Source organism: Coregonus lavaretus (assembly GCF_964263955.1).
Source record: "Coregonus lavaretus genome assembly, chromosome: 21".
NCBI classification, from domain to species: Eukaryota; Metazoa; Chordata; class Actinopteri; order Salmoniformes; family Salmonidae; genus Coregonus; species Coregonus lavaretus.
Window position 1 is genome coordinate 9719477 of NC_140008.1, and position 15321 is coordinate 9734797.

Sequence of the window (15321 nt, forward strand, 5' to 3'; positions counted from 1 at the left end):
GCCGGTGATTACTCTTATGAACGATAAAGACGTTAACGAGTTTGAAAAAGCATTTAAATCCAAACTGCAAGGAAAAGGTCAGTAATTTTTATTCATGGATTTTGGTGAAATGATTTGAACTTGTATAAGAATAAGTAATTCTTGTGAAGGGCAGAGAATAGTTACCAAAATCTCAAAGGAAGTAATAATTATTACTAAATGGGGAGGGTCCGAAATTGACCCTCGGTAAATAGCTATTACCAAAATAATCTAGTCCGAAATGACCCGGGGTGAATGGCCATCACCAATGTAAACTAGTTTTTATTGAGATGGTACTGGGTACAATGTTACAATAAACAGGGAGGGGATGATTTTCGTCGTGTGCTATGGATACATTAAACAGGTCAAAAGTCGCGTAAACAACTGGGGATTTGCTATAACTCTGTAAACTGGAGCAGTTACGACCTCTAGGTTACAAATAGGTTTGGCAAATGATTGTATAATGTTGTGTACGTGTGAGATTTATGAATCAATCGGAATACGTGATAATTGTTTCAAGGAAGGAGCTAAAAATAAGTCGCGTGAGAAAAAATTGTTATCTGACTCTTTTCATGAAACCGGAGTTTTAAATAAAAAACTCTGGGTTAGGGGTTAAATAATTTTAAATGGTTAATTACAAAAGCAGATCATACATTGGCTCAAGAGACGCACTAAAATAATAGCTCCTAGGAGAATAATTCTGGGAATTATTACTAAACGGGGGGATTTCTTATTTTTCCACCATGGGAAATAAATCTTCTAAAGAGGTCCGAGAATTAACGGGGGATGAAAGATATATGTTAGGAAGAGATCGAAGAAATATGTTTTATGGATCCATTTGGGAGAAGAGGTACAGATTTATTGGGCATCTAGATTAAAAATGTGAAGTTATGATTGCATGTAAACTGTGGAACGGATTTGAAAAAACAGCGAGGGGAGGGGCTAGAGACAGCGAGGGTATTTTTTAAGCGCGAAAGTGCTTTAACAGTAACAAAGGAATATTTAACCATCGTGACTGCAGGGGTAAAGGAAAGGGCAGTGTCGGAGATAGGACAGTCTATTTTTTGGTTCAACGGGTAAAATGTTTGAAAAAATTATTCGTGTCGATTAAGAATTGGCTAAAAACACCACGAAGCGATTATTTGAGAGGTACCTATAAAATTCCAACGATGCATATGTATTAACTTTCTCACTCAAACGTAGACGTACGTCATGAGTGAGAAAGTAGAGAATATTTACATTTGCATTTTTGGTCATTTGGCAGACGCTCTGGTCCGGAGCGACTTGCAGGAGCAGTGGGGGTTGGGTGCCTTGCTTGGGGGCACATCGGCAGATCTCATTGGAATGTTGCTAAGGGGGAGCAGTAGTGAAGTTAGGCAGTATTTAGGTCATAGAAGGGAGCTACCAAATTAAGTTGAGCCTGGCTATCTTTGATTGTTGTTTTTCAATTGAGTTTTTCAAATAAAAAAACAACACACCTAGCATGATGTTTATAAAGGGTTGTTATGTTGAATTTAGGGGATTTTCAACAGTTCATAGGTGGTGTTTGCTATGCTGTGGGATGGAATTGTTTGTTGGTGGATATTTGAACCTAAATTAATGCAATAAGCTGCAGTAATCAGAGGAATGTACAATCTAAGGCGAGACAGCTATTGCCTAGATCATTGATTTAGCAATAGGATCAGGAAGATAGGGACTAGAGGAAAAAAAATTAAAATAAATAGATGAAGAATTATGAGCTTTTTGGTGATGATAGACTGCTGTAAAGCTTGGGTACTCCATTATGTACTGCATACGGGTAAATTAAGTGATCTTATCTATGGGAAGGCAATGGCAGCCCATGGTAAAATCATTTAGAACTCTAAGGAGGCATACATATATCAGGGATGTTACCCAAATGGTAGAGAGTAAAGAGGAATATGACATTGGTCGTGATTTAAAGATGAGGTTTTTTTTGGTGGGCTATTAGATATAACTGGGTTAATCACGAACATAGAGGTTTTTATTCTTTGTTGCTAGGCAGAAGACTTAGGTGACCTAAATATGGAATTGTCATCTCCAACAATCAGTCTTCAGGTCAAGCCCGGGAGAGCCGGGGTAGAACAGAGTTTGAACTAAACATAAGTGTTTTTACAAGATAAGAGATTGATTGATTGGATTACTAATTGATTCTGAACTGAATGAAAGTCGAATTTAGCCGCCATAAAGACAAAGGAAGTGGGAGGAGCAATAAAGAAGCAAATGACAATCTCAAAAATGAAAGGCATGGCAATTGGTTGATAAATTACCTAAGGGAATGTTTAGGTAGGTGGTAATATTGACACATGAGCAGAACTATGTGTCAAGAGGGGGGAAGAGGCTAATTGTAGGATTAAATAATATACGAAGGAGAGGACAAAATACTTTAAAAAACAATGTTTTTTAGATACAGTCTAGAAAGAGAATGCAGTCAGAAATTGTTAGATTAATCTGAACATGTGTGAAGATAGTTTATTAACCACACCCGTATGTCAGAGGATTTGTGCCCCACAGGTGAACTAAAGGAGAAGGTGACCCACTATCTAACCAGGTGACTGGTGAGCATCCAGTCACTAGAAGGAAAACTGGAAGCAGGCCTGTTGGGAAGGGCCCTATCAGGTTATATTGGTCACCGCCTTTGCCATTAGAATAGCAGAGAGAGGAACCTGGGTCCATGTTACCCACTGCAAGAAGGTAAGACCACATACAAGCACCACTTAGCACACGCAGAGTTGGAGAGCAGAACTAGACCAATAGGGTCCGGGGATCACCTCTGTCAACGAAGATCTCCTACCCCGACCTATCATCACTGTAGTGTGTTCTTAGGGTGTGAGTATGGGGTGGTACCAAGCAGAAGGACTAAAGGCAGGAGAGGGTTGGCGGTTTTTGGGAATATGGGTGACCCTGAGCTGCATCATAGTCTCGGCAATAGTCTTGGTATGTCAAGATCTACCACCACCTCGCACCAATTACGCTATGGCCTTACCATTATTAAGAAATAAAAGGGAAGCGACCCGACATACTGACCGTCAAGGACAAGTGATCTACAAAATAGGAGTCAGAGAAGGGTGGGGAGTAAGATTCAAAATTAGGATTAGGGATCTTATCAGGACGGATAAGCAAGCAACGTGGGATTATAAAATCCCATTGTATTTATGTTCAGCTCCCTCGGCGGATTGTTCCTGGGCTCAGGTATTCAGACATACTTCAGACATACTGGGGGACGGAGATATGAGACGGGGGGGGGGCTGGACGTCCAGATGGAGGATAAGAAGGTATAACGACATCCCCACGGAGATGGTAGTAATAATAGTAAAGGTCACTAAAGAGGACATGAAAATAACTTACTGGGCTTGCGCGGACGAATACGGATGGGATACTTGTCTAAGATTACATTTGATGGAGTCAAAAGATATGGAGGGCACAGGTACTGTCATTAATCCATTAATAGCAATAGACCGAGTAGATCAGTCAAGGGATGACGGAGTCAATTCGACTAACCCGTCCACTATGAAAGATTTTCTCCTCCAAGAATGGAACCAAGGGGAAGTGGAGGGGGTCCCTGATGAGAATCTCTGGTTAAAGTGGATGAAGTACACCGCTAGGGCCTTGGGGGAGAACAATTGTTATACATGCTCAATTGGGCGACCGACAATGTTGACCGCCTCAATGCCAAAGGCAATGTTTCCCTGTGTATTAGACCTGGGGTCCAATCAAAAAGAGCCAAATTGCACAGGGATTGGGCTGGCAAAATTGACATACTCGGCCAGCCCACCTAGATTCACTTTAACTCCTGGCGAATACCAGTGTTACAGACATAGAAATGGCACCCGTAACTTGGGTGATTTTGATGGCTGTAAAGAGATAATTAATGTGACTGATTTAGATAAGGAAGGGAGGGGAAAAATTAGGAACCTTACCATCCCTCTGACTGATGTGTGGTGGGCATGCACTAACAAAGGGAGCATTCGACAGACATTACCAGAAGGATGGGTGGGTACTTGTGCACCAGTATTGTTGGTCCGTCCAAACCTGTAAGAATTAGTCATCAAAGACCAGTGACAGGAAGAATAATCAGGAGGAGGAGAAATATAGGTCAGGAAGGAAATAGCCCAATTTGGAAAGATGGTATAGGCATCCCCAGGGGTGTTCCAGACGAATACAAAGCTATGAATCAAATATGGGAGGGTTTTACCACAACATTTTTCTGGTGGGTGACAAACAAAAATGTTGATTGGATACATTATATCTATTACAACCAACAACGATTTATTGACCAGACTAGAGATGCAGTAAAGGGGATCTTCGAGCAATTATCCGCCATCCCGCTCATAACTTAGTAGAGGATGGTTCTAGATCAGGCAGAAAGGGCCGGTGTCTATAGAATGATAAGCCATTGTTGCACATTTATCCCTAACAACACCACACTGGATGGGACAGTCACCAGAGCTCTTACAGAATTAACTGCACTAAGTGAAGAATGAACTGAGAACTCAGAAGTTAGTACATCGTGGATAGGGTGGTTTGAGGAAATATTTGGTAAATGGAAAACCATAGCAGCCACCATCTTAGGAGCGGTCAGTGTTTGTATGGGTATTCTTGTATTATGTGGTTGTTGTCTTGTTCCCTGTGTCCGAGGATTGGTGAATCAGGCGTTGGTGAAATGCAGTATCTAAACAATGATGAAAGATGGACTGACTCCGGACTCTGACCAGGGGAATGTGAAAAAACGATCCTCCAGGCTTGGTGGATGACGAGGATTTGGACCCTGAAAGACCGCAATTGGATGAAATGTTTATTAGTTCTGACGTGATCTCTGAGATTTATCCTGAATATGTAATACATTTATCCTGAAAATGAAACCATTTAGTCAAAGGGGTGGATTGATAGATTAATTTGTATTTTAAGAATAATGACTAAAGGATTTCACCCCAAATACAGTATAAATGTGTAAACTGTGTTACAATTATCAAGGGTAACACAGGGGGGGGGGGGGGCGGGACTAAACATTCCAGGGTGAAGGAGAAAGGTGGAAACTGTTTAAGAAAGCCTCCTAAAGGTGGGCGGAGCAAAGTGCCTTTGTGTGTCAAGAGGTATAAAACAGGAGGGTATGGGTTTTTGCGCCAGAGCTCTCCATGAATAAAGATACAGATAATCCTTGTTGGTTGTGGACCTTGAATCATATATGATTAAAACCAGAGCCTTACAACCTCTGGTAATGATTCAAGCTTAGGTTGAATTAGAGATAGGAATTCTCTTAACAGTAGCAAAGAAGTGACTTTTTTATTTTATTTATTTAACTAGGCAAGTCAGTTAAGAACAATTTCTTATTTACAATGACGGCCTACACCGGCCAAACCCGGACGACGCTGGGCCAATTGTGCACCGCCCTATGGGACTCCCAATCACGGCCGGTTGTGATACAGCCTGGAATCGAACCAGGGGGGTCTGTAGTGACGCCTCAAGCACTGAGATGCAGTGCCTTAGACCGCTGCGCCACTCTGGAGCTTATAGATGATTTGGAAAATGCTAACATACAGTGCATTCGGAAAGTATTCAGACGCCTTGACTGAGAATGCCAAGAGTGTGCAACGCTGTCATCAAGGCAATGGGTGGCTATTTGAAGAATCTCAAATATAAAATATATTTTGATTTGTTTAACACTTTTTTGGTTACTACATGATTCCATATGTGTTATTTCATAGTTTTGATGTCTTCACTATTATTCTACAGTGTAGAAAATAGTAAAACTAAAGAAAAACCCTTGAATGAGTCTGTGTGTCCAAACTTTTGACTGGTACCAGAGCATATGAGCGGAGTGGAGCGGGAGCGAGCGTGGAGCGTGAGCGGACGGATTTTGAACAGAGCGCAGAGCGGCATTTTTAAAAGGACGGAGCGTCGCCCTATGTCCCGCTCCAATTTCGCTCGCTCACACCACGAGTCTGAAGCATGCTCAAGCCTGACCCAGAATCCATCTGTTTAATTTAATTTGTGTCGTCCATGAATTTGTATTTTATAGAGCGAGAGGAGCAGCAGCAGCAACAAGAGAAAAGGGTTGAGGAATTCAAAAGTTTATTCACTGCACGCAAAGGCCCAACCATAACAAGGGAGAGAAAAAGAGAGCTGGATGTAGCATTTTTTGAAATGATTTTCATGGACTATGAACCGCTGAGTAAAGGAGAACGCGAAGGGATGCAACACTTCGCCAGCGCAGCTCAACCGGGCTACACCCCCCCCAAGAAACTATGATAAATCAGTACTTTACTTTGTCAAATTTACATCTGAGATGCCCCATTCACATGCTTCAGCTGGCGATCAAAAACGCCTTTAACGAGCACGACAACATTAATAGGCTGTTAGTGAAAGTCGGGCACCTGGTGAAAAGTGTACGCAAGAGCACAGAGGAAACCGACCAATTAGGTGTCCGCCCCACAAATGCCTGCGCCATTCGATGGAGCAGCCAGCTGCGGATGATTCAGTCGTTCATCCGGTTGTTCCAAAAATACCCGTTATGGCAAAACAAACTCAAGTCTAATGTTGCTAACATCACCCTGAATCAAGTACGGCAGCTGACGCACCTTGTCAGTGTGCTGACACCACTAGCAGATCTCACAGACAAAATGCAGAAGGAGCTGGGGAACCTGGGGATGATCCTCCCTGCTGTCACAGAAATCAAATCCCTGCTCACCGATTACACTCACGCTGCACTTCCAATGGGCATCGCTGCTTTTGCAGAAACATTGGCAAACAACGTGTCAATTCGCTATGGAATATACTATACTGATTAACATCTCATTTTAGCGTCAGTGTTAGATCCCCGTTTCAAGACAGAATGGATAATCCGAGATGAGTCTGTATGCAACAAATTCGGGGAGATAAAGTAAGGCTGTGGTTTAAGCTAAAAGTGAAATACATGCAGATTTTGTTCCTTTTTTGGAGTGAGCGGGGGCGATTTGAGTGGAGCGCGATGCAAACTGCGTTGAGCGCTGAGCGATAATGAGCGGACTGGCCTGATGTGGCTTTGAGCGGGGGGAGCGGAGGGGTGAACAGCTCCGTGAGCGAGGAGCTGAGATTCTCACCGCTCCACTCCGCTCATATGCTCTGACTGGTACTGTATATATATATATATACACAGTGAGGGGAAAAAAGTATTTGATCCCCTGCTGATTTTGTACGTTTGCCCACTGACAAAGACATGATCAGTCGATAATTTTAATGGTAGGTTTATGTGAACAGTGAGAGACAGAATAACAAAAAAAAAATCCAGAAAAACGCATGTCAAAAATATTATAAATTGATTTGCATTTTAAATTAGGGAAATAAGTATTTGACCCCTCTGCAAAACATGACTTAGTACTTGGTGGCAAAACCCTTGTTGGCAATCAGAGGTCAGACGTTTCTTGTAGTTGGCCACCAGGTTTGCACACATCTCAGGAGGGATTTTGTCCCACTCCTCTTTGCAGATCTTCTCCAAGTCATTAAGGTTTCGAGGCTCACGTTTGGCAACTCAAACCTTCAGCTCCCTCCACAGATTTTCTATGGGATTAAGGTCTGGAGACTGGCTAGGCCACTCCAGGACCTTAATGTGCTTCTTCTTGAGCCACTCCTTTGTTGCCTTGGCCGTGTGTTTTGGGTGATTGTCATGCTGGAATACCATCCACGACCCATTTTCAATGCCCTGGCTGAGGGAAGGAGGTTCTCACCCAAGATTTGACGGTACATGGCGCCGTCCATCGTCCCTTTGATGCGGTGAAGTTGTCCTGTCCCCTTAGCAGAAAAACACCCCCAAAGCATAATGTTTCCACCTCCATGTTTGACAGTGGGGATGGTGTTCTTGGGGTCATAGGCAGCATTCCTCCTCCTCCAAACACAGCGAGTTGAGTTGATGCCAAAGAGCTCGATTTTGGTCTCATCTGACCACAACACTTTCACCCAGTTCTCCTCTGAATCATTCAGATGTTCATTGGCAAACTTCAGACGGCCCTGTATATGTACTTTCTTGAGCAGGGGGACCTTGCGGGCGCTGCAGGATTTCAGTCCTTCACGGCGTAGTGTGTTACCAATTGTTTTCTTGGTGACTATGGTCCCAGCTGCCTTGAGATCATTGACAAGATCCTCCCGTGTAGTTCTGGGCTGATTCCTCACCGTTCTCATGATCATTGTAACTCCACGAGGTGAGATCTTGCATGGAGACCCAGGCTGAGGGAGATTGACAGTTTCTTCCATTTGCGAATAATCACACCAACTGTTGTCACCTTCTCACCAAGCTGCTTGGCGATGGTCTTGTAGCCCATTCCAGCCTTGTGTAGATCTACAATCTTGTCCCTGACATCCTTGGAGCGCTCTTTGGTCTTGGCCATGGTGGAGAGTTTGGAATCGGATTGATTGATTGCTTCTGTGGACAGGTGTCTTTTATACAGGTAACAAGCTGAGATTAGGAGCACTCCCTTTAAGAGTGTGCTCCTAATCTCAGCTCGTTACCTGTATAAAAGACACCTGGGAGCCAGAAATCTTTCTGATTGAGAGGGGGTCAAATACTTATTTCCCTCATTAAAATGCAAATCAATTTATAACATTTTGACATGCATTTTTCAGGATTTTTTTGTTGTTATTCTGTCTCTCACTGTTCAAATAAACCTACCATTAAAATTATAGACTGATCATTTCATTGTCAGTGGGCAAACGTACAAAATCAGCAGGGGATCAAATACTTTTTTCCCTCACTGTGTATATATACAGTAGGGAAAAACAAGTATTTGATACACTGCCGATTTTGCAGGTTTTCGTACTTACAAAGCATGTAGAGGTCTGTAATTTTTATCATAGGTACACTTCAACTGTGAGAGACGGAATCTAAAACAAAAATCCAGAAAATCACATTGTATGATTTTTAAGTAATTCATTTGCATTTTATTGCATGACATAAGTATTTGATCACCTACTAACCAGTAAGAATTCCGGCTCTCACAGACCTGTTAGTGTTTCTTTAAGAAGCACTCCTGTTCTCCACTCATTACCTGTATTAACTGCACCTGTTTGAACTCGTTACCTGTATAAAAGACACCTGTCCACACACTCAATCAAACAGACTCCAACCTCTCCACAATGGCCAAGACCAGAGAGCTGTGTAAGGACATCAGGGATAAAATTGTAGACCTGCACAAGGCTGGGACGGGCTACAGGACAATAGGCAAGCAGCTTGGTGAGAAGGCAACAACTGTTGGCGCAATTATTAGAAAATGGAAGAAGTTCAAGATGGCGGTCAATCACCCTCGGTCTGGGGCTCCATGCAAGATCTCACCTCGTGGGGCATCAATGATCATGAGGAAGGTGAGGGATCAGCCCAGAACTACACGGCAGGACCTGGTTAATGACCTGAAGAGAGCTGGGACCACAGTCTCAAGGAAAACCATTAGTAACACACTACGCTGTCATGGATTAAAATCCTGCAGCGCACGCAAGGTCGCCCTGCTCAAGCCAGCGCATGTCCAGGCCCGTCTGAAGTTTGCCAATGACCATCTGGATGATCCAGAGGAGGAATGGGAGAAGGTCATGTGGTCTGATGAGACAAAAATATAGCTTTTTGGTCTAAACTCCACTCGCCGTGTTTGGAGGAAGAAGAAGGATGAGTACAACCCCAAGAACACCATCCCAACCGTGAAGCATGGAGGTGGAAACATCATTCTTTGGGGATGCTTTTCTGCAAAGGGGACAGGATGACTGCACCGTATTGAGGGGAGGATGGATGGGGCCATGTATCGCGAGATCTTGGCCAACAACCTCCTTCCCTCAGTAAGAGCATTGAAGATGGGTCGTGGCTGGGTCTTCCAGCATGACAACGACCCGAAACACACAGCCAGGGCAACTAAGGAGTGGCTCCGTAAGAAGCATCTCAAGGTCCTGGAGTGGCCTACAATGTGATTTTCTGGATTTTTATTTTAGATTCTGTCTCTCACAGTTGAAGTGTACCTATGATAAAAAATGACAGACCTCTACATGCTTTGTAAGTAGGAAAACCTGCAAAATCGGCAGTGTATCAAATACTTGTTCTCCCCACTGTATATATATATATATATATATATATATATATATATATCACTTTTTCTATACGACAAAATATTAGTACCGCAAAATAGTTTTGTTGGAGTGACTTAAAAAGTTGAGATGATACAGATTATATTTTTAGTTGAGCAAGACAAGGCATCCAGGGAAAGTGTTGAAATTATTTTGGGTGACAAAGTGGTTTCTGTGAGAATTACAGGAGGGGGGCGTTTAACTCCAAGCCACCCTACGTTTTTAATATGCCAGGTAGGCTACACCATTTGTAAAGCGGATTAATGTGCTTAATTTTAGCAGAAGAGAAAGCTGGGATCCTATTTTAAATAGTGGCCAGTCGATTCCACAATGACTGGCCTTATAAGAACACCTTTCACTATGCTCTGTAGGCTATGGGCTCTCCAACCCTGTTCCAGAGGTCCGAGGCCTATAGGCTACTCTTAGGGTTATTTGGCCACTTCAGTTGTGATACAAACCTTATCTAAACATATAGGCCTATAGGCTAGGCTACGTGATGCTTGCGTCTATGATTTTTAAAAAGTTGCAAAAAATGCATGCGCTGTTTCTTGCCTTAGACTGCACACGCAGGGTATCATTCACAAGTGATAACATTCTCACCCATCAGACTATTCTCAATTTAATCTCGTCTTTACATATAATATGTGTGACATTAGTTTTGATTTAGAATAGACCATTATCATGCACCTGTTTAAACAGGGGCAGGGAAAAAAAGACATAATCCGTATGCACTTAAATAGGGAATGGAGGACGCTTTTCCCAAGGTTCATTTTCATGCCAGCCAGGTAGGCGACTCCGGTTGTAAAGCAAAGCAATGTGCTTAATATTAGGAAAGTTCCTAAATAAATATTGTTAGCCTATAGAAAGCTGATGGGATCTTCCTCTTTTTAATAGAGGCCATCAGAACTGTTTTCTCACGCAATTGCATAGCCTATAGAAATGTTATGCAACATGGGATTATAGGAACACATTTCATTCCATGCATCAACCAGCTATGAGGAGCTGGCTCTCGCTGTGCAACAGATGATGATCATATTCCACTCCAACTCTGAACGCCAGGGCTCTAATGAAGTGCTTGATTAGATTTTCGATTACATTTGCATTGATGTCAGAGTGATTAGAGAGACAATAGAGCGCTGAGTACCAGGCCATTAGCAAGTTTGGTAGGCTACTAATGACCATCAGAGCGCAGTTTTGGAGAAGCCTAGTTACCGTGACGGTCACGTGGAATTTGACAGCGGTAATATGGTCACCGTAACAGCCACGCTTTTAACACCACTTTAAAGAGACCCTCCTTTATTTGAGGTGTTGGGTGGGACATGATCCCAATTATGTAAGACCTCTGATCTGAAGCATGTGTACCACTACTCACCCTGATCTCCTCCCTGTGGACGTGCTGTGTGTCAGGCTGGGGCTGGGTTAGGAGCAGGGCCATGCTGCTGCTGTGTCCTCTGGATCCTGGTCCCGGCTGCTCCCTCCCGTGACCATCACTGGCTTTCCTCAGACGGTCCTGGGTTGAGTCCAGCTCTCGCAGCAGCCGGTCCTTCTCCACCATCCAGCCCTTCTCCTGGGCCCGCGTCTCAAACTTCAGCTGTAGGAAGTCCCTGGTGCTCTCGTACAGCAGGTTCTGGGTCCGGTCCAGCCTGGGAGGGAGAGTAGAGAGGGACAGGGAGCGGGACAGAAAGGAAGGGAGAGAACATGTATTCGGGATAGTGGTACGTGAACTAGGATGGGCATTTGACATTTTCTGACTGTTCGAGTACTCAGATGATTTTTTTCTGAGTACTCAGGCCCACACTGGAAAAAAACATGCGCATTTATCTATATGCCAACAACAATGCCTAATATAACATAGCCATTACAGGATAACAAATCTGAATTGCTAAATTGCCCCATATACACTGAGTACACCAAACATAAAGAAAACATTCCTAATATTGAGCTGTACCCCCTCTTTTCCCCTCAGACCAGCCTCAATTTGTCAGGGCATGGACTTTACAAGGTGTCAAAAGCATTCCACATGGATGCTGGCCCATGTTGACTCCAATGCTTCCCACAGTTGTGTCAAGTTGGCTGGATGTCCTTTGGGTGGTGGACCATTCTTGATACACACAGGAAACTGTTGAGCGTGAAAAACCCAGTAGCGTTGCAGTGCTTGACACAAACCAGTGCGCCTGGCACCTACTACCATACCCCATTCAAAGGCACTTAAATATTTTGTCTTGTCCATTCACCCTCTGAATGGCACACATACACAATCCATGTCTCAATTGTCAAGACTTAAAAATCCTTCTTTAACCTGTCTCCTCCCTTTCATCTACACTGATTGAAGAGGATTTAACAAGTGACATCAATAAGGGATCATAGACACTGACTTACAGTCATGCGTGCATTTTTTTTTTTTTTGTGTATGGGTGGTCCCGGGGATCGAACCCAATACCTTGGCGTTACAAGCGCCATGCTCTACCAGCTGAGCTACAGAGGACCACAACTAATCCCAAACCATCTCAATTGGGTTGTCGGGTGATTGTGGAAGCCTGGTCATCTGATGCAGCACTCCATCACTCTCCTTCTTGTTCAAATAGCCCTTACACAGCATGGAGGTGTGTTTTGGGTCATTGTCCTGTTGAAAAACAAATGATAGTCCCACTAAGCGCAAACCAGATGGGATGGTGTATTGCTGCAGAATGCTGTGGTAGCCATGCTGGTTAAGTGTGCCTTGAATTCTAAATAAATCACAGACAGTGTCACCAGCAAAGCACACCATCACACCTCCTCCTCCATTCCTTCACGGTTGGAACAACACATGCAGAGATCATCCGTTCACCTACTCTGTGTCTTACAAAGACACGGCGGTTAGAACCAAAAATCTCAAATGTGGACTCATCAGACCAAAGGACAGCTTTCCACCGGTCTAATGTCCATTGCTCGTGTTTCTTGGCCCAAGCAAGTCTCTTCTTCGTATTGGTGTCCTTTAGTAGTGGTTTCTTTGCAGCAATTCGACCATTAAGGCCTGATTCACGCAGTCTCCTCTGAACAGTTGATGTTGAGATGTGTCTGTTACTTGAACTCTGTGAAGCATTTATTTGGGCTGCAATCTGAGGTGCAGTTAATTGCTGATTTCTGAGGCTGGTAACTCTAATGAACTTATCCTCTGCAGCAGAGGTAACTCTGGGTCTTCCTTTCCTGTGGCGGTCCTCATGAGAGCCAGTTTCATTATAGCGCTTGATGGTTTTGCGACTGCACTTGAAGAAACTTTCAAAGTTCTTGACATTTTCCGCATTGACTGACCTTCATGTCTTAAAGTAATGATGGACTGTAATTTCTCTTTACTTATTTGAGCTGTTCTTGCCATAATATGGACTTGGTCTTTTACCAAATAGGGCTATCTTCTGTATACCAACCCTGCCTTGTCACAACAAAACTGATTGGCTCAAACGCATTAAGGAGGAAAGAAATTCCACAAATTAACTTTTAACAAGGCACACCTGTTAATTGAAATGCATTCCAGGTGACTACCTCATGAAGCTGGTTGAGAGAATGCCAAGCGTGTGCAAAGCTGTCATCAAGGCAAAGGGTGGCTCCTTTGAAGAATCTCAAATATAAAATATATTTTGATTTGTTTAACCTCTACGGAATCGGTGTCCCGTATAAGGGACGGTTGAGCTAACGTGCGTTAATATGATTAGCATGACTGTTGTAAGTAACAGCAAACTTTCCAGGACATATACATGTCTTATATGGGCAGGAAGCTTAGATTCTTGCTAATCTAACTGCACTATCCAATTTACAGTAGCTATTAAAGTGAAAAAATACCATGCTATTGTTTGAGGAGAGTGCACATCAACAAAAAATGTATCACGGCAACTGGTTTGATACATTCACCTCTGAAGGTAAATAATGTACTTACATTCAGTAATCTTGCTCTGATTTGTCATCCTAAGGGTCCCAGAGATAAAATGTTGCATAGTTTTGTTTGATAAAATCAATTTTTATTTTCAAATGTAGGAATATGTAGTTTGAACCCCTGCTGTCTCTGGCTCCACACCCACCCCGCCCGGCCATCTAGATATGTGAAAGTTAGTGTATAAGCTAATGATCCATCATGTATGACATTCCTGGGAGTGTATAAACTTACATTTTGTATTACTATATCATTTTTGTATGTTCTCTATAGTTATGTACTTGAAAATATATCATCTGACCAATTCGGCACATTTGGGCAGACTTGATACAAAATTGTCCAGTATTGCAACGCTTCACTGGATCAATCTGAAACTTTGCACACACACTGCTACCATCTAGTGGCCAATATCTAAATTGCGTCTAAACTGCAATATTATATTGTGGCCTTTCTCTTGCATTTCAAAGATGAAAAAAAACAAAACAAAAAAAACATGTTTTTTGGTTTGTATTATCTTTAACCAGATCTAATGTGTTATATTCTCCTACATTAATTTCACATTTCAAAGTGTTTCCTTTCAAATGGTATCAATAATATGCATATCCTTGCTTCAGCTCCTGAGCTACAGGCATTTAGATTTGGGCATGTCATTTTAGGCGAAAATTGAAAAAAGGGGTCCGATCCTTAAGAGGTTAACACTTTTTGGGTTACTACATGATTCCATATGTGTTATTTCATAGTTTTGATGTCTTCACTATTATTCTACAATGTATAGTAGGTGTGTCCAAACTTGACTGGCACTGTATATACTGTTCCTTAAAGTATATTTTTAGAGAGTACTATTGTTACTGTCCCCACTACAACAACAAAAATACTTAAATACAATGTAATTTTGTCCTTGAAACATTTAATTGAAATACTGTAGAATTCCATTCATTCCTATGGAGGACTGCTCCTGCTGGGGAGTGCCAATATGGATGTCCAGTGGCTTCCAAGCCTCTTAATGGCCAATACATAGCATCAGCACCAGGGTTTATATACATCATTGAATATAACAGAATAAAATGGAACATAATATTTTTCTAAATGAAAAAAAGTTGACAGTACGAAGTGATGCGCATCTCGCGTCGAAACAGTTATTCTCAAAGAGTTATAATTTGAAACGGGACTCAATTTGGCGAGTTCAAAGACAGTTTTTTAATGTCTTATTTTCGATATACAGACGTTCAATTTAGTATATTTAGCCTGTTCTTTGGAATTTTACAAATGGATTAACAATTCCACATTGAACACTGCATGGGGATGAA

General features: G+C 42.5%; 1 protein-coding gene across 1 annotated transcript in view; it reads right to left on the bottom strand.

The window, feature by feature from the left end:
• The window catches only part of ccdc77 (coiled-coil domain containing 77), a 28328-nt gene that overhangs the window by 3719 nt on the left and 9288 nt on the right, over nt 1-15321 (bottom strand). Inside the window, exon 9 of the mRNA XM_084185846.1 lies at nt 11483-11753. Coding sequence (XP_084041972.1) covers nt 11483-11753 — 271 coding nt within the window. The remainder of the gene's footprint in view (nt 1-11482; nt 11754-15321) is intronic.